The sequence below is a fragment of the Coffea arabica genome, chromosome 5c (assembly GCF_036785885.1).
Source record: "Coffea arabica cultivar ET-39 chromosome 5c, Coffea Arabica ET-39 HiFi, whole genome shotgun sequence".
Classification (NCBI taxonomy): domain Eukaryota; kingdom Viridiplantae; phylum Streptophyta; class Magnoliopsida; order Gentianales; family Rubiaceae; genus Coffea; species Coffea arabica.
Window position 1 is genome coordinate 32,124,832 of NC_092319.1, and position 24,664 is coordinate 32,149,495.

Consider the following 24,664-nt stretch of genomic DNA (forward strand, 5'->3'; position numbering starts at 1 on the left):
GATAAAAGTACTACTAGATAGTAAGTCTAATAATGAAGATTAATTTGTTCGGTTAATGGTGCAAAGGATGAAAGTAAACTTCAACAAGTATTGGAATAGGTGTAACTTTTTGATGTCTATAGCAACTATCTTGGATCCTATGTGCAAAATGAGAGTCATAAACTATTATTTTCTATTGATATATCCTCCACATGAAGTACAAGTTAATATAGGTAAGGTTTATAGCATTATATGATTTATATGCCGAATATGTAAATATGCATGTTTCAAGTTCAAGTGGTTCAGAAACTAGTTCTCAAATAGTAATCAATGATTTACCAAATAAGAATAGCAGTAGTTTATCTTCAACAGTAACATATTTTATCGATATGAGTGAACTTCTTACTCATGTTGCTACTGTTGAAAGTGTGTAACCACAAAAGAATGAGTTGATATCTACTTTTGAAGATGGTCTCCTCACTATTATAGAGGATAAACCATAAAAAATTCTATTATACACATGACATGCAACCAACAAAATTTCATCCCACAAATTCTTTGGTAATCCCGAACTTATCAACATGGAATTAACCATGTTTTCTAAAGTTTTATTTTTCTTTCAACAAAACCATTTTGTTGTGTAGTATAAAGTGAACTTGTTTGGATTATAATGAGCACATTTGGATAATCCATTATTCTGATTTTCCAAATAATATGACAGAAAGGTATTTGGATAACACCGCAAATAACCCAAAAAATGCATGCCACATGCCGCGTAAGAAGTAATCCACATGGAATTGTTATTGAAAACCAAAAAGGGCCCACGTGGAGAAAACTCCAGACCCACATCGTGCCGTGTCATGTTTGCTAGTCGTGTAAGACACAGCTGAGCAGCTTCTTTTTAATTTTTTACTATTGTGTCCACTTGTGAAGAAGAAAAGTAAAACTAAAGCTGCTATTTCTTGCTGTTGCACAGAATTTATTCGCCACATCCGTCCTCCTGCTCTTGATTTCTCCTTGTCTTCTCCCATCAAAACCTACAAAAGCTAGGCCTGCATTTTTATCCAAGGCCAGAAAGCTAGCAAAATCCGGCAAAGGATTCAATTCTTCTGCTCAAAATCCACCTGAAAGGAGAGCAATTTCCTACTATGCTACTGGAAGCTTGGAGCATTCTATAAAGTTGCTCTCCCTTGGGTTTTTTTTTTTCACAAAAATTCCACAGTAGTTCCTCTAGTAGCCGTGGTTGAGCGACGGATCGCGATTGTACACTACACATCGCATATTCCTGGCCGCTGTCTTCTCGTGTGCAGCGTTTACAGAAAAGAGCGATTGAACGAAAGTGGAGATTGCCCTGACACGAGTTGTTACGAGCGATTCGGTTAGTAATTCACTATCCTTTGCCGGAATTTCCGATTATATATCCTCAATTTGATTTCTCTTGTGGTCTGTATAATGAAAACATATGTAGAAAACTCTAGTATCTATTAGTAGACTTTGGAGGCTGTTAGGGTTTTTGGGATTGCTACATTTACGCATTTTTTTCAAATTATGTTTGACAAAATTAAAATTCATGGTGAAAATGATAATTTCCGTATCCTTTCATTTGGCTAGTTCACTATCTCCGCAAGAAATACCGAAGTAATTGGCTTGTTAGTTTGATTCAATATCGAGTAGTTTTGGAATGCCATGTTGAATGAGCAAATTGGATTCTCCAAATTTGCAACTGTTTTGCATTGGATAAGGTTTCATGTAAACAATTGATTTATTCTGACTTCCTAGGTAGATATGTCTATGCCCAAATAATACATTTCTTTTGCCATGTGTGCTATATTCAAGCACGAAACTGACCTAACAAGGGTAGTAATAGGCCCACTTCACTCAGTTTTTTAGCTTGCTTAATTTGACTGAATTTCCCACCTCATACAGAGTTTTGAAGTCCATGAGACCACAAAGTGTTTCTCTCATTGTTTTTGTCACATTTTTTTAGTGTTGAAATTACAAAGTTATAAGCTACACATCAAACGGAAGTGTTCATGTCCACTGTAAAAAGGAAAAAACTAAGTTTATCAACTGGTAAGGCATTGTTCACGTGGACAGTTGGTTGTAGCATATCTTGTCTTACAAATGCATCTCAGTTAATAAAGCTGAATGCTATGCTTGTTCTTTTGATCAGAATCCCCATCCAACCCTTTAATTCTATCAGTGCCCATTCTTTGTGCGACTCAAACGACTTTGAAGAAAGTCTAATAAACTACTTTGAAATGAGTTTTAAATTTCCCTGAACATACAAATTTAAAGGCTTGTCTACTTTTCAAAAATTTTCTGTTAAATCCATACTTTTCTTTTCATCCATAGATGTCTGAAAAAAAGTACTAGCTAGACTGGGAAGAGGAGCTGTATATTCGCACATATGTTGAGTGGCAGAAAAATGGAAAGTGGGAGGCAACTCAGAGCACCTTGGCAAACCACACTGCAATGGCCATATACTTGACTCAAGAATGCAGGATAACTTGCACTGGAATTCAATCCCAGTCCAAGTACTATCGAGTGGTCAATAAGTGGAGATTGTTCACACATCTCCGGGGTGATTATGCCAAGCCAGAGACGAGGATAGTATGGGATAAGGAACACAGATGCTTCTTAGTCGGAGCAGATCAATGGGCATATTTGTACTAGGTATGGTATTCCTTTATACCTTGAATCGATATTGGCAAATGACTTCTGCTATTTATTATTGGTAGATATCAATGTATGGTTATAGTTGATAGCTTAAATTTGCAACCTTTTTTTGTGGTTGGAAATTTGCAATCCACGTTGGTTCTAAGGTGTGTATTATTGCAGCAAATTATTTGCTGTGCTAACTTCAATCTTCTGGGGTCATTAATAAATCAGTTTGAAAAATGTTACAAAATGTGATCATTCAATTACTACTCTCAAAGATGCTGTGGAATAAACATGCCTTGGAATTATCCCAAGCAATGACAGCTCAACCATGCTTTTATTATTTCAATCTTTTGCAGAATACATTTCCACTGTGTTAGTGCAATTTTGGATGGTAGGTCATGGCCGGTACCAAATTGTGTATATCTTTTTGGCATAAAATTACACCAAACAAAGTGGAGATTCGGCTTATTATAGAAATTTGTAGTGCTAACCCTAATTTTACTTCGTGTTTAGCTGGCTGACTCCTATCTTGTGAAAGATCACAAGTTCAACTGATTTTGTTACAGCTTTTGGACTTGTCCCAATGCTCATTTTGTTGTCCATTTGAGCAAAAAATTGTTGCTTTTACCTAATAAACTTTGTCCTGGTGTTTGTTTAATAGCTAAATCATCAATATGTGGACTTCCAACACCCACATAGTGCTGATTTGATGATTCTATAGGATGAGGTTATGGACGGCAAACAAGCCACAGGCAATCGAGCTCAATCTTCGGCTCAACCCCCACCCCAATATGTGCCTCCTCGAATCCGCAGACGTAGGGATGATTCGAACATTAAAGGCAGATGCATGGCTTCAAGTTCTGTCATCAACCCTCCAAATTTTCAGGAAACATCTGATGATGATGGAAGCCCTATTCTAAGAAATCCCAACAAGTGACCATTGGGTAGTGCTGCCTACAGTTCTGATAAAAAAAGGCTCAAGAGGAACCAATTCCCGAAGGTCGGGTTCGGATAACTACCAAGAGGCACTTAGCAATTTCAATAGATTTTCCTCCATAGTTTCGAATGAAAGAGTAGCAAAGGAGAAGTATTCAATTGAAGTAGCCAAAAAAATTGTGGAAGGACTGAAGTTAGAGAGAAGACTGCACATGTATCTGTTAAAAGAATTGTTTCCATGCTTTATTTCTTAACTTCAGTGAGAGTAAGCAGATGACATGGATTGAGTTGTTCATCGTGCCGAAAATGGAGGGAAAGTGAGGAAGTTCAGATAACTTTAAGTTTTAAAATGTCATCTAACTTATATGTTATGATGGATAACGTTTGTATTTGATATTTATGATTAAGTTGCTGTTTGTGGTGGATTGTATTTGCAATTTACCACCAGATTTTGGCTCAGATATCCATTTTTTCGACTTCTGATGTAATTAAGTTGCTTTTTATTTAAGTAATCCCGGATATCCTATATGATTTGCCATTATTAAACTTATAACTGATTCAAGCACATACAAGCTTTTAATTTAAGAACTCTATGTGATGTACAAGTGAATTTTTTTTTTCTACCCGAAGATCAATTGGTTCATCGGCTCACTTGTGAAACAAACAAGCCATTATAGCATACTTTTTAACTTAAAGAAGTGACCAAATAAAGTATTGCCATTCTCACGGTTCATTCAACTTCTAGGGCCAATAATATGACTGACGTGTCTAGTAATAGGGGTAACTTTCATTTGAAACCCACGTGACTTTCATTTAGAGCCATTTATATATTTATGATTCATATTGGGATAACTTTTGGCAGACCCACTAACATGGACTATACATTTTTTTAATATAATCAATTAAAAAATAATATGGGCCACCACTTTGAAATGAATCACCATGGCTTTATATTTATTTCTCTGTTAAACATGCTGGATACTAAGATTTTGAAGGTTACGACAAAAACAGTGTAGGCCTCCTTTTTGTCCATGTCGTTGAAATAAGCCACTACATATTAATGATCGACCACACCTTTTTATATCTCTATTTGAATAACGTTAAATTTGACTTGTCGTTTCTAAATTCCCCAAGAGTAGTGCATTGACGGTCTTTTATTGTAGTTTTCTGTATTTAAATGACAGCAGAGTAAGTTGCAGCCTTGCCTTTGATATATGTTACTGCTACATTCTCTATTTAAAGACTTGTCATGTATTAACGCTCCACCTCACCATCATTCAATTAGTCTATCGTTGACTGTCTGTATAGTCCTGGCCTTTTTCTTGGTGTTCATTATCGTTCAATTAATAGTTGTTTTTGTGTCCTCAATAGCATGCTTTTGTCCAAGTTCACACATGGCCAACTTTAATCCATATTTCGCTTCCTTCTCTTCTGGCTCAAGCTCTCAAGAAGATGAAGAGGCCATTCTGAACGATGCAGCTATGCTGCTTTTTTCATCGGATGCGGAACATTACGATGGGCCTCTTATAAAAATACTATGCTGCAATGGAGACATGCTTGGTTGGAAGTGGGTTCAAGTACTAATAACAGGTCACCCATTACGTATATCGGAGAATTGCCGAATCACAGTCGATAATTTCATACGACTTTGTGAAATTCTAGTAAGCAATAACTATGTTCCTCAAAATCCACACAAGCACATGTCGATTGAGGAATCGCTAGGCATGATTTTAGTTATGTTAAATCATAGCACGTGAACTCGTGTAGTGGCTAAAAGATCCTAACATTCAATAGAAACCATCCACAGAAATGTAGCGGAAGTGTTGTTGGGGTTATGTCGATTTGCAGAAAGAATTATTCGACCAAAACAAAGTGACGATATGCATCCACAAATGCGATATAACACCAAATACTATCCTTGGTTTAAGGTAAAACATATCTTCACTCTCTCCAATAAATGAATTAAGGATGGAATATAACAAAAAATTGGTATTTTCATAATGCTTTCTGTACTTAACTTATGGATATATTTGTTCCTCCATTTCCAATTGTTATGCTGTGACTGAGGCCCAATCATTTAATTTACCTCCAAATTGCATAGGCAGATCAAAAGCACTCAAGAAAATCGCTTTCTCTTAATAGTGTCACCTAAGTCTAATATTTTAATACTAAGGTTTTTTTAATAACTAGATTTATAACTGGCTATACTTCAAATTATAAACTGTAGGACTGTTTAGGTGCTTTCGACGGCACTCATATCCCTGCTTCAGTTCCAATAATAGAGCAGATGGCCTACACTAATAGGCATAGGACTCAATCACAAAACGTATTAGCTGTGTATGACCATGGTATGCGACTTATTTATGTTTATGCTAGATGGGAAGGTACCGCACATGATGCATAGGTGCTAGAAAGTGCAATGAGAATGTACACCGATTTTCCAGTTCCTCCCCAAGGTTATAACTTTTTTGTATTATTTATACAACTTGGATGCACATATATATTGGGATATTTGATGATCTAAAATTTTATACCTTAAAATAAATGTATTTATACCACTACTCTGATTTTCGCGAATGTAGGTAAGTTCTACCTCATTGACGCGGCTTATAAGATGGTGCCAGATTTTTTAGCACCATTCAAGGGAGGACGTAATATAAGAGTTGGACAAGGACATGGTCAAAACCAAGGGCCGAAAGAGCTATATAATACCTGTCACTTTCAACCTCGTAATGTAATTGAACGTACTTTCGGTGTCTTGAAGCAGCGATTTGCCTATTTAAGAGGACCGGTTCCATATTCATATATGCAAAAGCAAATCAATGTAGTGATTGCGTGTTGTGCACTACACAATTTTCTAAGAAAAAATCAACCTTCGAATAATCACTTCATGCTGTATGAACAAGAGGGCATGCAATTCGAAGGCAAATGTGGAGCTCTTCCATACCTACAGATACAACCGTTGACAGTGTCCCCATAAGAAATAGAAGATTGGAAGGCAATGATAGAAGAAATGGTTAATCAAATGCATACTGCATCACAAAGGCGGAGATAGTAGTTGAATGAGCATCACTGGCCAACACGCTGCATGCGTAGGTGACGACGAAATAAGCATAAAAATGGATGAGGGTACGGTGGAGTTTACCTCAAAATGCATGTTGTTTTAAACTCTTTCTATATGGATGAGTTAAATTTAGGAAGTTATTGAATTCGTATAGTAGGAGATGTAGGATGAGTGAAATAAATTGTGCAATTGTTTGTTTTTGTCACTTGGATTGTCTTTACTTTCTTGGAAACCCACATTTATGCCTGATGTACTGGTGTGTTTCAAGCATTCTATATTAATAGAAGTTGTTTCATTATTCACCGCAACCGCTTATACTCACAACTCTCAAAGTAGGCCACCCACAACTCTAGACACACATCCAAAGAGAACGGATGGGACCCAATATGGAAATCCAGCTAGCATTCATCCTACAATGGCCACGTTTTAGAACTTTGCTTCTCGATTTTTTTGAATTGTCCTCGTCAGCATTACATTTCGTCAATACATGCAGTCTGCAAACTGCAAACCCAAATGTTTTTTTCGTTATCTGAAATAATTCGAAGGAGTGGTAAATATTATGTCAAATATTATTTCAAATATTATCTATCCAAACACTCTGAATATCATTTTGTTCACTAAAAATTGAGAATTCAACAGGAAAATATTCACCTCTTCTATCACTTTTTAAGATTTTGATTTTCTTTTCTAATTGATTTTCAACAAGTGATTTGTGAGAATTTGGCTAACTTAATTGTCTGTTGGAAGCCAAAGTTTCTGAAACATTTTTGGCAATTTTTATCTATTGAAAGGACTTAATGGGGCCTTTCAATGTCCATAAATGTCTATAAATATGTGAAATAGTGGTTGAATATATTGTGACCCTTGGATTGTCTTTTCACTAGATTATTGGAAAAATAAAACAAGATAATAGAATAGTGCAAAAACTTCACTAACAAATTTCACAAAAAATAGGGAATTTGTTGATGATTCTTGACACATGTACAAATACTATTCTTAAGGTGTTTATTGCCCCAACTACACATAGTAGTTTACTTCTGGGTTAAGGTAATATACTTCTAGGATATAACAAGAATAAAGAACTTTAAACAGCAAAACCAAAGGTCTTTTACTAAGAAATTATCAAAATGGCTAAATTAGTTTGTTTCACCAAAAGTTTGTCATTTATATAGGAAAGACAATCCAAAAGATATCAAAACTAAAGAGGCACAATTATCTCACTTCAATGATCATTAAGAGGCTGCTTTAGTCTCCTTTAATAGGAAAAAAAATATCAAAACTGTTTCCTCGCTATAATGATCATCGAGACGTTGTAATTAGTCTCATTCAATGAACAACAAATGTCAAAATCGTTTCTTCACTACAATGGTCATTAAGAGGCTAAACTAAGCATTTTTCTTTTGTTGCTTATTTTGAATTTAACAAGTTTTATTTTCATTTCAGTTCGCAAAATATTCCAACAATCCCCCACTTAGTTTGTGAATGAAATGAACAAACTAACATACATAAAACACCATGCATAAAAATAAGTATCATTAGATTTAAACTTTTCTTTAGCATTAGCATATCACTTTGAATTAATCAAATCATGGTTGTTTATAAAATATTAAACCAAGATTTGAAAATTAGCCTAGAAACACCACACGCCTGGCATTTAAACAGTTGATCAATTCATAAAAATCTTTAGCACTATTACTGGCTATATGATCCATCCTAGATTCATGATTATAAAATAAGCAAACCAAACTTTTACTAGAATCGACACCACTCCTATGATCATATAGTTGAAAGCACTTTTACAAGATTTTAAAACCCAACTCGGACTGCCTGGTCGAACTGGTTGAATTGTTGACGAGGCCGTTGGGTGATCCAGGTTATAGTTCAAACCTAGAAGGGTTTAAAAATCGATCTTTTTTATTAAAACTAGTTAAATCAGTTGGTTCAACCATTGGACTGCTAGACTAGAGCAATTTTCATTAACGCGGGTCTAGTTTTATGTATTAGTCAAAAACCAAATTTTTGCTCAAAATTTAAAATTGCTAAAGCTTTACAGAGATGAAACCATATAGTCTTATGAATAGTCAGAATTTCTAAAGAGCAAACATACGAAGCAACAGACATATATGAATTGTCTATTGCTACAGAAATCAAACTTATTTTTGCAACTTATAGACATATATTTACCAGAAATTTGAGCAAACATACGGAGCAACAGAAATCAAATAGATTTGGCTACTTAGAAACTTACATTTTACTGGTAAGTATTCATCTTTTTTCATCATTTTTCTAGCCTTATTTTTATGCTAAAAAGTGATAACTTTTTGGCAATTAATCTTTGGACCTTTTGAAATTTGAAGAAAAATTTAGGAGATAACATATATTACAAATTTTGTTTAAAAAAAATTCTACTGCTATAAATTAGCTAAGCCTTTGATTTTTTTTTTTTCATTTAATCTCTTGGTTGCATTGTTATTTTTGCTATTTCAAACAAATTTTTTATCTTGTTCTAGCATTTTTCTTGATTTTTCCCCTAAACATTATGATTTTGAGACTTCACTTGTTTTTCAACATTTTTATTTCTTTCCGGCATTCATATTTTGATTTTACTTTTTTTTAGCGAATTGTTTCTCAACTTTAAGCTCAAATTATTTACTTTTTTTACTTTTATTGTTTCTTTGCAGACTTCTTTCCGGCATTAGTTTTCTTTTTTTCCTATATATATAGATGAATAACCTAGTATTATGTAGATTTAAGAATAGTGATACATTATTAATTTGTGTGACATTCAATTCTGAATATGAACATTTTGGCAAAAAAAAGAAAAAACGGAGCTTGAAAAAAAGAAATTGAACCTGGTTCTAATTTCCTATAAAACTAGAATACAGTAGATGACCTATTTCAATATTTTTCCCTATATGTTAGATGTGACTAAATAGGTACCAATCATAAGTTAATGTGCCATGTCACAAACCTGCAGAATATCAATTACGATAAACTATTATTATGTACTTCATCATTTTTTCAATTGCTTTTAGAATTTTTTTTTGCTTATGTTAATTATTCAAAAGATTAGCATTTTTGTTATGTCACACTCGTCACTTGATTACTAAAACAAACTCAATTTTATGCAAAAATTTAAAAATGGAAGTTTCTTTGGCATGCAACTCTAGTTCACAATCTAACCCATCTCTAAGTGTTAGAAGTAAGTCTGATATTACTTAGGATTAGAAAAGAAAGTCATTCCTATCAACTGATGCTTAGGGTTTCTCGTTAGAGTTATTGCCGATCATGGCCACTTCAGCTGCCTTTCAACCAATGGTTGGAGGGCAACCACCGTTTGTAAACTACCCTCGCTTCACCAGAAGTCCTTCTTCTCTTTATTTTCGTTTTGGGACTAGCTAGCATTGGAGTTGCAGGTCAACAAGATAACCAAGAAGGGAGAACAAGCTATGGTTTTCTGAAGTCATGACATGGTAAATATCACAACTCTCTTCCACCTATCTTTGGTGGAAAAATTCTCGAAGAGAAGACCACGTATGGAGGAGATTCATAAATTCTTTTCCGCCTTAGATTTGAAAGATATTGCCATGGTTGGCTTGTTGGAACATCAACATGTGCTAATTTGTTTGAATAACGAAACGGACTTTCACCAAATTTGGGGACGGAATATATGATATATCTATGGGTGCCCTATGCGAGTGTTTAAATGCTCCCCTTCTTTTCACGTTGACAAGGAGCTAGCGATTGCTCCAGTTTGATTTTCACTTCCGAAGCTGCCTATTCATTTGTTCAAAAAGGAGTGTTTGTTCCATATAGTTTCCTGCTTGGGTAGACCATTGTTCATGGATTCTGCCACAATTGCATTGTCCCCGCCTAGTGTTGCTCGAGTCTGTGTGGAAATCGACCTGTTGAATCCGTTACCGAAGCGGGTTTGGGTTGGGGTAGGCACCAATGACGCAGAGGATTTTTGGCAACCACTTGAGCCTGAGAATCTACCACTATATTGTAGCTTTTGCTTTGGCAGGGGCACTCTGAAGTTGATTATCGAGTTCGAAATCCAGAGCTATGGGATAGGTTTAATCAGCAACGAAATCAAGTGATGCGTCATGAGCAAAGGGTTGTTATTGTTGAATTTCACCCAAAGCAACCTAGGGAGGGATTGGAGAAGCAGAATGCTCATGGCGATCTTGAGGCGAAGGCTGCTAAGGCGAAAGTAAATACAGCTCCTAATACAGGAACTGGGAAAAAGTGGAGAAGGTTGGGGAGGCAGCATAGGTGAGGCTGTCACCTTCGTTGGCGATGATGGAGGGATTGGAAGGATGCAGACCTGGAGCAAAGTAGGTAGGCCGGCTGGATGGGGAGTCTTCGCACTAGGTGCAGATTACTGATGTGGATGCACAAAACTTAGGTGCATCTTCGCAGCAGCTAGTTTTATTAGGGACTTGTTCAATGGACGAAAGTTTACCTCTAGAGGGGGATAGCAAGTATGCATAGCCTACACAACAAGGGATCAAGTTCATGATGATCACCATGAGGGAGGGTTTGCGTATGGAGGTGAGTTGTAGCGACCAGAAATGGCAAGAGGGAGTTTATCTCCTCGCTTTAGTTCGGACCAACTGTAATCAACGACAACATCGTCAATTCTTGATTTTTTCAACTTAGACCTAATTATTCAAGAGGTCCAGGACAGAATCCAGCTCAGCGATGGCTTTCAATTGATTTCTAATCTGAAGCAGAAGGGGGTGAGAGCAAAGTTCCCATCAGACAGGTTACTACATTCCAAGTCTAAAGCTTCAACTAACTCTTTTGCTGCTTTATTTGATGATTAATTACCTCTTCTAGAATATAAGAGGTGTGTCTCGTACCCCTAATCTTCGTAGATTGCAACATTAATTCTTCAATATGATATTCAAGGGTTGGCTTGTGTGAACCAAAACTAGCTCCAACTCGGGTTAACATTCAATCCATCAAAATAAAGTTTTGAATGGATTTAGTTTTGTTGAATGATGATGGTTTGGTATGGGTGTTTTTCTCTAACTCATCTGTCTGTGACTTTGTTGGGAAGTCGGACCAATATTTGTCGATTAAAATTCAGTCTTATATGGTCATATTTCCAGTGATTTTTTCTTTTGTCGATGCCAAATGGACGGTGGAGGATCGTGCGGTGTTTTAGCTAACTTTGTTGAATGATAGGTCGTTGTCTTAATCTTGAGTTATCGTTGGTGACTTTAATATGGTGGTGGCAGAGGAAGAGAAGAGAAGGGATGTACCATTTAGGCATGGAAAAGTGTGGAGTTGCTGTCATTTATATCTGTAGCTGGGTTGGCGAATGCGAGTTTTTCGGGATCCAAGTACACGTGGTGTAATAATAGGTAGGGCTGTGCTAGGATATGGAAGCGACTAGACAAATTGCTCTATGATCAAATGGCAATGGATTTGGAGTTTAGTTTTGTAGTTCAATATTTGAGTAAAGCTCCTTCTAATCATGCTCCTGTTTTGATGTCTACTACAACTCGTTTGGATAATTCGGCTAAACCTTTTTTATTTTTAAATTATTGGACCACGCACGACTCGCTGATGGATTTAATACGGAAAAACTGGCAGGTGGACTTTGTAAGGGATCTGTTGTACATCTTGGCTGCGAAGTTACGTCATCTGAAAGGTATGCTTCGGGCCTGGTCAAGAGAATCTTTTGGCAATATTTTTAACATGGTTATGGTGGTAAAGTGGGAGGTGTCACAGTTGGAAGTTTGTTTTGATGAAAACCCCTCAGATCATCACCGCATCCATTTGATTGAGTTGAGTGCAAAGCTTTGTAATGCGCAGGTTAATAAGGATATGTTCTGGCATCATAAAGCAAAATTGCAATGGCTCTCGAATGGGGATAGGAACTCAAAATTTTTTCATGCTGTTGTGACTAAACGGAGGCATAAAGCAGTTATCCATCGGATTAGATCCAGGAGTGGCGAATGGTTGGAAGCGGAAGTTGAGATTGCAAAGGAGGTTGTATCCTATTTCCAGGAGCTATTTTCAACTAATTCGGGTCCTCTTCATTCTCAAGTGTTAGACGTGATTCCAAAGCAATTAACTGACCAGGATAACGCTGATTTGGAGTGGTTCCCTACCTTAGAAGAGGTTAAAGATGTTATTTTCTTCATGGATGCTGACAATGTGGCTGGGTCGGATAGGTACTCAAGGATGATTTTTATGTTTGCTTGGGAAGTTGTGGCTACTGACGTGTATATTATTGTGTGTAGTTTTTTCTATGGAGTTGAGTTGCAGAGGAGTATAATTGCAACATCTATTATCTTAATCCCCAAATTAGCTCACCCTAAGATTTTTCACAATTCCTGCCGATTAGTCTGTGTACCTTTGTGAATAAAATAATTTCAAAAGTGTTGGCACAAAGATTGGCGAAGATCTTACCCGACATTATCTCTTCTAATCAAAGTGACTTTGTTTAAGGGCAGCAAATATCTAATAGATTCCTTCTGGCCCAAGAATTAATCTCGAGGATTCAAAGACCGAATAGAGGGGGTAATGTTATTCTTAAATCAGACATGGCTAAAGCCTGCAAGTTTTTCGTCAATTTGGCTTTTGTAGATTGGTGAGTAACGTGTGGTTCTCTGTAATTATTAATAAGTCCCCTCAAAGATTCTTCAAATCTACAAGGGGGATTTGCCAAGGTAATTCTATCTCCCCAACGTTATTCATTGTGGGAGCAGAGGTATTGTCTCAATCCCTTAATGCTTTGATAAGGGTCTGAGGTTATTGTCCCTTTCAAGATTCCTAGAGGGTGCCCTGATATTATTCATCTAGCTTATACTGATGACATGATGATATTTAGTAGTGAGTTGAAGGGTTCTTTACAACTGATAATGCGTGTCTTGGAAGCATATTGTAAGGTGTCTGGACAGTAAGTGAATCAATAGAAGAGTGATTTTTTAGTCCATTGGAGGCTTGGCCCTATCAGGAAGCGTGTCATTTCTCAGGTGATGGGAAAGCTTTTCCTATTAAGTATCTTGGATGCCGCTCTACGCTAGGAGAGGGAAATTACACTATGTTTTGGAGATATGTAATGGAGTGGCTAGAAGAATTTTCTCGTGTACAAGTAAATTGTTATCTTATAGTAGTAAGCTGGTCCTAATTAAAAGTTTGCCATCTTGCATCCCAATTCACATTTAGCAGTGACTATGCCTCCTAAAGGGATGTTTCGAATGCTGAAAAAAATCTTTAGAGATTTCCTATGGAAAAATTCGAACTATGGATGTAGGTTTCACTGGTTGAAATGGTATTCCATGTGGCGGAAGGTGGTGGCGGGCATCAGGTCATTACAAGCTATTTTTGAGGTATTTTTGTTGAAGTTATGATGGTCTTTTCATCGAAATGCCTCTCTATGGGCTAGTTTTATGCATGCTAAATATCTCTGGGAGGGACACCCTTGTGAGGTAGAGTTAGTTCGGGGTCAATCTAGTATTTGACGGAGAATGGTTATGGCCAAATCTTTGGCGGAGGCTCACATTCGATAGATTTTGAGGAATGGTGAAATTGATTTTTGGCATGAAAATTGAATAGGAACTGGACCTTTGTGTGATAAAGTGAAGGTTTTTGAGATGCATTCAGTGGATGATTTCGTAGATCACGAGCATTGGAATATTACTTTGCTGCAATAGTGGCCGCCACAGTGTATCGTATAGGACATTGTGCGTGTCCCTCCTCCTATGAACAAAATATCAGATAGGATGATTTGAAATTTAACTACATTAGGGTTGTTCACAGTGTCATCGGCTTATCATTTGGTGCATTGTCCTACTACTAAGTCCTTTTTTGCGACTAATATATGGCACTCATTGCTCCTTGGGAAGGTTTCTTTTTTCATGTTGCGTCTACTAGAGTTTCATCTTCTTGTGATGGATATACTCTACCGCTTCAAGGTTCAAGATCCCTCATGTTGTTTGTGCTGTTGTGAACTAGGGGAGGAGAGTATAGACCATATTTTCTGCAATGGGGATCTACCTAAACGGGTTTGGCAGTCATTTGAAGAGGTGGTGGGTAGATTTGCTCCAGCTTTCACAATGCATCACATCCTAGCGAGATGGTGGCTAAGACCTACTACCAGTTCCTGTCTGAAGTTGATATTTCAGCTTCTTTCTTGTTTGGTATGTTAGCACTTATGGAAAGGTAGGAGTCTAATGTTCTTTGAAGGTAAAATGATATCTGTCGACCAAATTCATTTGCAGATTTTGGGGGAGTTTCGAGATCTTATTCTGCTCGATTTCCTGATCTGGCTACTAGGGTTGCATCTTGGCCAGCTTTCTATGACTCGACTGTTAGATGAATGAAGCCACATAGGCTTTCTTTGGTGAAATGAAGGGTGTTCAGTCTAGTAATTTCTAAGTTGAATGTGGACGGATGTTCGAGGGGAAATCTGAGCAAGTCTGGCGGGGGTGGTATCCTGCGTGCTCCATCAAGACAATTTATCTTCGTTTTTTCTTGTTTTTTTGGTGAAGTATCCAGTCTAGCTTCAGAATTGAAAACCATGTTTCATGGGATGAAATCGTCTGTGCAACATGGTCTTGTGCCAGTTCATTTGGAATCTGACTTCCTGCTTATGGTTCAGATGTTGCGTGGTGAGATTGGCATCCCTTGCTACTTGGTAGGCGAGTTTGAGAAGTTGGCTGATTTGCGTCATCATCTGCAAGTGATTACTCAGGTTTTTCACGAGGCAAGTAGGACTGCTGATAGATTGGCTAATGTTGGAGCTGATTCTGGTTTCAACATAGTTTATGAGTCGGTTACACAACTTCCAAGGTTGGAGAGGGGAGATTTTCACATGGATACGTGAGAAATACCTGTTATTCGCGTGCATAGGAAGTAGATTGAACTTGTGTGTGTTTTAAGTTTCATTGTCATGGATTTCTTGGAGGTCCGGTGTGGCCCCTCTCTATGTATTCTTCAGCGTTATGAATAATAATACTCGAATAATTAAAAAAATTACTTGGGATCATGTGACAGACACAAAAAGGTTGGATGGAAAAAAAGTTTTAACTTGTATGCATTGTGGAATGTTTGCTAAAAGTGGAGGTATTAATAAAATGAAACAACATCTAGATAGAAAAAAAAGGTGAAATAAGAGCTTTTAACTATTATCCACTAGACATCGCATATCAAATGCAAGAATTTCTCAAAGAAATTGTTGACAAAAAAAAGAAAATCAAGAAAAATTTGAGTTTAGGAATTCTTATGGACCTAGTGTTTCACAATTTGAATGGGATGATATAGATGTTCAATAAATTTCTCACCCAAATGTCAGTAAATTAATCAAAAAGAAAAAGGAAATGCACCTAAAAACCTTAGTGATTTTTTTTGTTCCGCAGACTATCCCAAACTCTCAACCAATTGTAAAAAGTGTATTTACAAATAAAAAAAATTGTGCAACGAGCAAATATGGAAGTAGCTAAATTTTTTTTATGATACTTGCATTCCCATAAATGTTGTCAATTGTATCTATTTTCAACAAATATTTGATCTTGCATTTGCTATAGGACCAAGTTATAAAGTTCATATATATCATAATCTTCGAGTGCTCTTGTTAAGAGATGCAAAAAGAAAAAAGAAAAGAAGTGCAATGTTTTGTACTCTTTTAGGAGAAAATGGGTAGAGTGTGACTGTACTATTATGGGGGATGGCTGGACTAATAATAGATAAAGAACATTAATTAATTTCATGATATATTGCCCTCGAAGAATAGTTTTTTGGAAAATCTGTTAATGCCTCTGATGCTGTCAAAGATGCACAAACTTTGTTTCATTTATTTAGTGAAGTTATTGAATGGGTGGGACCTAAAAATATGGCTCATATAGTTACTGACAATGGTGCAAATTATGTGGTTTTTGGAAAAATTATAATTGTTAGCTATAAATCAATTGATTGGTCTTCATGTGTGGCTCATTGTTTAAATTTGATGACGTAAGATATTACTAAACTAGAAAATGTGGTTGATCTTTCCAGAAAAGCTACTACAATTACAAAATTTGTTTATAATCATGGTTATTGGTTGAGGAAAAGAAAAGATTGAACTGAGATAATTTGTCCAGGTGCTACTAGGTTTCCTACTACTTTTATTGCTCTTCATAATGTTTATCAGCATATGCATGATTTGAAAGTTTTGGTGATTTGTAAAGAATTTTATGACTCAAGACTCTTTAGAGATTAATAAACAAAAAAGTAGTCTTTATTGTTTTAGATAACAAATCTTGGAATGATTGCCTTATCATTGTAAAAGTTGTAGAATCATTAATGTGTCTGTTACGCATTGTTGATGGTGATAAGAAACTTTCTATTGACTATGTTTTTGATAGAATGTATAAAGCACGTAAGGCAATCAAAGGCATGTTCAAGTACAAGAAGAAATACTATAAAATGTACACAAATATTATAAAAAAGGATTTGGAACAGGTAATTGAAGAAAAATATCCATGCGGCAGGGTATTGGTTGAATCCAGTTTTTTAGTGCGATTAAGCAAATTTTTGCAAAAAAAAAAATCATTTGTTATGGACTTATCTTGATATGATTCAATTCAAGGGCAAAGGAAGCAGTTCCAAATTGTTGGGCAAAACTCAATTGTTTTGAGATCAAGTTGGAAGTTTCGAACGTCAACTTGTTATTGAAACAAGTAAAAGTAAATAACCATGTTAGTTAATCTTATAATAAAAGTTATAGCATGCAATTACAAATATATTTCTTTAAATTTTTAATTTGTTAAATTTTCTTCTTATAATTGAATAGATGATTGGTGGAAATTGTTTGGTCATAATGCCCTAACCTTGCAGCAATTGGCAATTCGAATTTTCAGACAGACAAGTAACTCATCTGGATGCAAAAGAAACAATCGGACACTAGGAATTGTTAGCTCTTTTGGATCAACTACTAGTTAATAGCTAGTAATTAGTAGTAGTCAACTAGTTAGTAGTTAGTAGTGATTGCAACATTTGGCCACTAGGGATTGTTAGCTCTTTTGTGTCGACCACTAGTTAGTAGTTAGTAGTGTCAGCTCTTTTTTACATTTTACATGTAATTAGCAATTTTGAGCCACAAAGTACTTGTAGTGCCAAGCACCCATCAACTGTATCATGCCAAAACGTAGAGAACATTTTAGACTGGTCAAAAAAAATCTAGATGTGAAAGAAATTGGAGTGTGTTTGATCGAATTCACTCTAAAAGGAGAAATAGGTTAAAGCATTCAAGACTCAATGACAGTAAATTTCTTTTCTACCATACTAGTTTATGTTCACTATAATTTAAAGTTAAAAAATATATAAATTTCTTTTCTACCATACTTATTTTGCTTTGTCACATAATTTGAACTTGATTTTTTCATTATTTTAAAATTCAGTGCTAACAAGTGTAAATAATAATATATTCTTACCTATAGAGAAGAATTATGATCCTATTGATTATGAAAGTATAAATAAAATTGACTTTTGGGTTTTTGAAGAAGAGGAAGAACCTTTCATTGATCATGATGAAATAGAAAATTTGCTTTATGAAGATCTTGAAGGATCAAAACTCCAAAGACAACATCGTCATTCTCAATTAGGTCATTATACTAAATTTTGTATTTGTAATGGATTTTGGTGGCCCCATTATACTTAGTTTTTATTTAAATGTTGTTGTTTAGATGTTGAAGATGCTAAAGAAGACATTTCTCCGGAGCAAGCTAATGTTGATGATATGGACCTCTTAGTTTATGACAAGTTCAATTATCTTGGAGATCCTAACATTTTTTATGATGATGGAAATAGTAGCACGTGTGGTTTTGGCTTTGGCAATAATGAGTTAAATTAGAAAGTTTATTTGTAAGTATTAATCTAGTTGAAACTGTTATTGGGTTGCCTATGATTTATGTTGTGACTATTAATGGGTCAACTTTATTATTTGGATATGTTATGACTTGTGGCAAAATTAATGGTTTAATTAAATTTATATTGTAAGGTGTTGTGAATTGTGACTAAATTAATTGAATTACTTTTGATATGATTTGATTAAATAATAAGATTAATAGTATAATGAAGGAAAAGCAAAAAAGAGTGACATTTTGTTAGTTATGATGTGGATATAGTGTAGAATGTGCAGAGAGAGAGACAGAGACAGAGAATTGTATATTTAGATATTTTGAAAATAATATATTTGGATACTTTGTGGTTTCACGTTTAGTTATCAAATATTATTAGATTTCTGGTTATAGATTTCTCATTCCGTTTAGAATTCTATATTATCAGATTCTTAGTTATTTGTGTTGGATGATGGCTTGTCTAACATGAAAGATATAGCGTATGTAAAGTTAAAATTAGCTATCTCCCCTATAGTTATGCAGCTGCTGAAAATTAGCATTTTGCTCAAATAGAAAGTTAAAGTACATGTAACTTGGACTTACCTTGGTTTCCAAACTTGTGTGCTATTAAACCCATATAGGCATATAGTAAAATTAAATTAATTAACTTAGTGAACTGCTATTAATTTATTATTATTTTTCAATGGAATTACATATCTAGTTAGTGGATTATATGACATTATGTGAAACCCCGGATTTTGTGTAAGAAGAGAGAGTGTGAGAACCCGACTTTTTTTTTTTATTTTCTAGTCCTTATTTTAATTCCGTGAATACATTTTCTAGAATTAATTTTACGATATAAGTTAGTTCATGTGACATTAGTAGTGTATCTTGGACGTGGGACCCGCTAGTGCGGTACGTGCGATAATTTTTGACAACTAGTTAGAGTTCTGTGTTAAGGGATATTATATTACAAGATACTAGAAGACAATTAGAGGTTGGATAGGTAATTAATCATTGGTGCGCAAGAGGATAAGTACTATAACGGCTGGGTAGTTCGTAGATTAATGAGGTATAATTAAGCTTGTGGATTACATTAAGTTGGTGATCTATGGAGTTGTAAAATCCTTCATATTTTCTTAAAATACCCTTTTATTTTGATTAAATTACTTTATAATAGCTATACTACTTATTTACCTCCCCAATGGTTGGAATAAAGAATAAAATTAAGAGTTTTCCCTTTTCTTTCATCGTTAGGGTAAACTAGGGTTTTTACGTCTTCTCGAAGTGTAAGTAATCGTTACGGAGTGTGTACTAAATTTGGTGATTAAGAGTGAGTTGTAGATAAGAAAAAGTGTGTGATTAGAAATAATAACAATAAATTAGTGAACGGTAAGTGAAAACCCTAGTACGTGCGAGTTAAGGAAAAACGGTGTGAACCGACGTGTACCGTTCATTACTGATTGAATACACCACTTGACCACCACTTTATTACCTTAATTCTCTTATTTTTATTTCATAAATATTAGCCCTAATTATTCTAGAGAGGGAGCCAAAATTATTGACCAAAAAGAAAGGAAAAGAAGAAAATTTTGAGATGGAATCTCACGGCGACACTTGGCGAAAATCAACCCAATTTTGACCAAACAAAAATCCTACTTTTCTCTCTATTTGAGCTTCATTTCTTCCTCCTTTTCTCTCATTGTGGCCGAGAGCAAGAGAGAGAAAAAAAAGGCAAGAAACACTTCATTTCCATCTTGAATTTTGGCTTGGTTTGAGTGAAATCTAAACTTCTAAACCGATTAAACTCTCCTTTAGTACTTAGGAAGCTTTATGTGGCAAAGTTTTAGAGGGAAAGGTTGTGGTTTTCTCTTGCAAGCAGCTTTGGTGAGGTATTATGGTTTCTTATCCTTTTTTTGCATTTAATCTTGTTTAAGTTTAGTTAGAAGCTCTTAATCTTGCCTTATGACGGTTAATTGGTTAGTTTTGATTGATATAGTGGATTGTTGAGCTAGGCTTTGAGTTGGGCAGTTGTGTTTAGTATTTTTTATATAGCATATGATGTTAATAAGCTTTGATAGGGACTTAGTGTGGTGATTTAAGATAGAAATGTGAATTTCAAGCATTGAATCATTAATTCCAGAACTATGAATTCAATCTATCCTGCTCCTGACCAGCTTCATTCGTCCATGTTAGAGGCCGAATTAGGCTTAGATCAAAACATGAAAGTTGTAGGAAATGATATTATATAGCTGTCTATAAAATTTCAGCTCAATCGGAGCACTGTAACATGTGAAATAATTAAAATACCCTTGACTGCCAAATGTACTATTTTGAAGATAGTTTTATGTTTTCCTCTGAGATGTCACATTTTGATACTGAAAATGCATGAGTTGGCTGTTGATATCTTCATAAGAAATGTAGTTATCTAATTTAGCTTCGAAAAGGTATAAAGTGTACACCAATCCGATAAACGTAGTTTCAGTTGTGACCAAAACACCAAGAGACGTCAAACCTGCTATTTAGTTTTGTCCTTAAAACTTGGTTTACGGTTACATTGTTGGACTTGTCTTGTAATTGGATGACATTGAGCCTAGTTGAAGGGCTATTGTGGTAACATTGCCTATATGTGACATTAGGGCTGATTTGAGGAAAATAATGAAGCCATAAATGGCTGAAAAATAGGTAAACACAAGGGGCATGCCGCCTAAATTTTCACCCGAGGTATGATCAAACCAGCCTTTGGAATTCTGGTTCTGTAATCTGCAAATTTGACCTGGATCCACTGAAAACTGGGTTGAGTTGTTTTCATGAAAATTGTAACTCTTTATCTTAGGTTCGAGACGCTACATAGTACACCTTGATCCGATAATCACAGTTCTAGTTATGGTCAAAACCGTGCAACCCATTTTCATACCATTTTCATTTTCGCACACGCGCACATGCATTTCTTTGCCCTTTTTGGCCGTTTTGGCCGTTTTAGTCTCTATTTTCCATTGTGATGGTTGTTTGACTGATGGTTGAGTATAATCTTTTGTCACAGGCAGTAACGAACCGGACGGAGTCGGTGGACCCGTATAAAGTGCCTTGATTTGCATGTTAACTATTTTGAGTGAGTAATTGGAATATTTATGTAAGAACTTGTCAAAGTGGCTTGTATATGTTAAGTGGGTACTTAGGCAAGGGTGTATTTTATCTCACTTGATCTAAGCTCATTCTGTGTTCTTGACTCAATATGTGAGAATACATGTCTTGTGTTAAGTATCACCCTTTTGCTGTATGCTATTAGGGTGATTACATGACATGAGTACTTTGTTGAGAAATATCCTCTATTGAGAGACTGGATATCTTAGGGCTTGGTTCCAACCCGGTTCTAAGGGTAGGCGAACTATTCAAGTCAGTCGGGGTTTGGTCGAAGTTAGTTCCATGCTAACCTTGGGATTTGGTTCTTTGTTAAAGTTTTGATTCAAGCAATGTGATTTTGTTTTGCTCGAGCTGCTGTGTGCTATTGACTGACCAGCGGGGGTTGATAAGGTGAGCGGGGAAAGTTAAGTGGAGTCTACGGACTATGAGTATTTTGGTTGACGGAGTGTCAACAGGTGGTCAAACTCGGGGAATTGAACTGGTTTTGAAGCCACCCGTATCCTACCATTGTGATGTTATATTTTGTCTATTGATGTGAAATATCTTGGTTTACATGTTTATTTGAATGTGATTTTACATTTTTCCTCCTAATTATTCACTAAGCACATAACTTACCCCATTCCATTTATTTTCCTTAGTAGGGGCCGACGCGGGGAAAGCTCGAGAAGGTGTATAGACTTTTGGTTTATAGAATAGTTGACTTTTGCCTTAGTACTTGTTATAAGTTGACTAGTAAGATGTATATAGTTGTTATGGTGGTTATGTGAGAACCCGTAAATACCCTAAAAATTTTCCTAGGGTTTTAGTTCCCATAATTGCATAATTTTTGCATTTTCTGGCTTCGAAACATTTTCTGGGTTGATTTTATGAGCAATTATAGTTTTTAGATGATTTTTCTAGTATTGGTGAGTTTTTAGAAAATTAAGAATATATACTGGACGTGGGACCCACTAGTGCGAAAAGTTCGAAAAAATTCGGTCAATTAGGTTAAATTCCGGATACTGTGTAAATTTTATCGGGTGTTAAGAGATAAGTAGAGTGTGTGAAGTGATTGATGTGAGAGAGAAAAGAAGTGATAAGAATGCATTAAATAGAGTGACAAGTGTCACCATGTTATTGGTTTTCCTTTAAGATTTACTATTCACAATTTTGACTTTTTTGACCAAAGGATTAAATATCCAAAAATTGCATAAAATTCACAATTTTTCTTCTCTTGTTGGCCGGCCCTCTCTCTCAAGTTCAAGGAAGGAAGAAAACCTCTTCAAGTCTTGATTTCTTCTTGCTTCAATCCATAACTCAACCAACTAAACTAGTTTCTACTCCATAAAATCTTTCTAGTTGGTGTTAGTGGTTGATTTGGTGAAGTTTTTGGAAGAGCTAAGGTGTCCAACACCTCTACCTCTCTTGTTACTAGGTGAGTGGTGTGTGTATCTTCCTCCTACATCTAATGATGCTTAAGTTATGCTTATTAGTGATTAAAGTGCTGAAATTTCTGGTTTTATCTTGACTTGAAGTGATTTGGTGAAGTTTTCCATTTATTGATGATTTTTCTGGTTTAATTGGATTATGATGGTGTGGTTGGTTGTGATGATTGGCAATGGCCTATAATAACTCTAGTGGGTGTGAAATGTGGATAAATGCAACCAATTTTGGATTTGGAATGAAAACTGAAAAGTTAGGGTTCTTAAATCCCCAATTCTGTCCGGTTTTAGATCATAGGGTTAGAGGCCGAATTTGACTTTGCTCAAAACATGAAAGTTGTAGGTATTGATGTGTTTGAGGTGCCTGTAAAATTTCAGGTCATTTGGATTAATGTGGAATGAGTTATGACGAAATTACTGTAGCTGTTCTGCTTTGGACAGAATGCGAAAACTGTACTGGTTATTGGCCATTTTGACTGGAATTGGTTTGGATTTAGTTGTTGGTGTCTTCTGATGAAATGTAGCTGGATGTCTTAGCTAACATATGCCTTTGGAATTTCGGCATTTGGACTTGTATAAACTAAGTTATAGTAATTACAGTTTTGTGTGATTTGCAAACCTGTTTTGGTAATTCTGGTATAGTATTTGGCATTTTCGACCTAGTTAAGCTAGGAACTGGATTGAGTGACCTTCTTCATTGTTGTAGCCCTGTTCCATAGCTTCGAAGCGGTGGGTCTTACACCCCCATCCGATAATTGTAGTGAGAGTTGTGCCATTACCGCATTATGAGGTCGAATCCGGTTTTCTTTCCAAGGCCTAAGTTTAAGGCCTTTCTTAATTCCTGGTTTGCTATCATGCTTGTATATGTTTATAAAACCCTATTGGGGTTGTGATTGGCATTGCTATATGACTCGTTATCGAGTCTCATTGCATTTGTTTACTTGTTCTAGGGCGTGACGGTGGTTCACGACATTCCCCTGACGGAAGTGCATGAAATAGCACTTATTTGATTTGTGAGTATACTACTCACTTAAATGTTACAATGTGGCTTTGTTATATGTGTAATTGATGCCTTGAAGGCTTATTTGCTTATTGGAAGTGATTAAGGTGAGGGTGTACTTGACCGCCCTCACCCCTTGTGATTTTATTCATGGTTAATGACTGTTCACTGAAATACTGTACTGGTTATATGAAATACTGAATTCCACTCATGGAAACTGATTTGGTGTTGTTTGGATGAATGTCCAACGGCTTTACTGTATCACTGAGCTCAACCCCGTTTGGTAGTCAATTGGATCGATGCCGGCGAGGGCTTGGTCGTGAAAATTGTCTTGCCACGGGGACTGTACTGAGGAACCTTGTAGTAATGAGACTCTTGGTTCCGGTATACTCGAGTATTACCAAAAGTGACTGAATGGAGTGCGGGCCCGGTTGGGGTATGATTGGTGGAAGGAAAGGAAGTAAAGTGAGGTCTACGGTTTTGGTACTTTTAATATTGACGGAGGGTCAATGAGGTTGGATCAAGATTGCAAGTGTGGAAATGGGCTCTTGAGAGCCAACCGTATCCTTTCACTGGTTTGATTTATCTCTTAATTGTATATTTGAACTGAACGGTTATGATT

At 35.9% G+C, this 24,664-nt stretch overlaps 1 protein-coding gene and 1 long non-coding RNA gene across 2 annotated transcripts; both read left to right on the plus strand.

Moving 5' to 3' along the window:
- The first annotated feature begins 919 nt into the window (after positions 1–919).
- LOC140007494 (uncharacterized) lies at positions 920–4,038 on the plus strand. Its single transcript, XR_011814807.1, has 3 exons — positions 920–1,357; positions 2,335–2,655; positions 3,305–4,038. It is a non-coding gene; the product is annotated as an uncharacterized lncRNA (long non-coding RNA).
- Positions 4,039–12,220: 8,182 nt separating this feature from the next.
- Positions 12,221–13,563, plus strand: LOC113689272 (uncharacterized). The gene is made up of 3 exons (XM_027207067.1): positions 12,221–12,831; positions 13,247–13,370; positions 13,429–13,563. Exons 1-3 carry the CDS (start codon positions 12,221–12,223, stop codon positions 13,561–13,563), a joined length of 870 nt encoding a protein of 289 aa, XP_027062868.1.
- The last annotated feature ends 11,101 nt before the right edge of the window (positions 13,564–24,664 follow it).

Coding starts and splice junctions, on each gene's coding strand:
- LOC113689272 (XM_027207067.1), top strand. CDS start 12,221: ATGGATTTAATACGGAAAAACTGGCAGGTGGACTTTGTAAGGGATCTG. Junction 12,832..13,246: donor AATGTGGCTGGGTCGGATAG/GTACTCAAGGAT, acceptor TGGCTTTTGTAG/ATTGGTGAGTAACGTGTGGT. Junction 13,371..13,428: donor TATTCATTGTGGGAGCAGAG/GTATTGTCTCAA, acceptor GTCCCTTTCAAG/ATTCCTAGAGGGTGCCCTGA.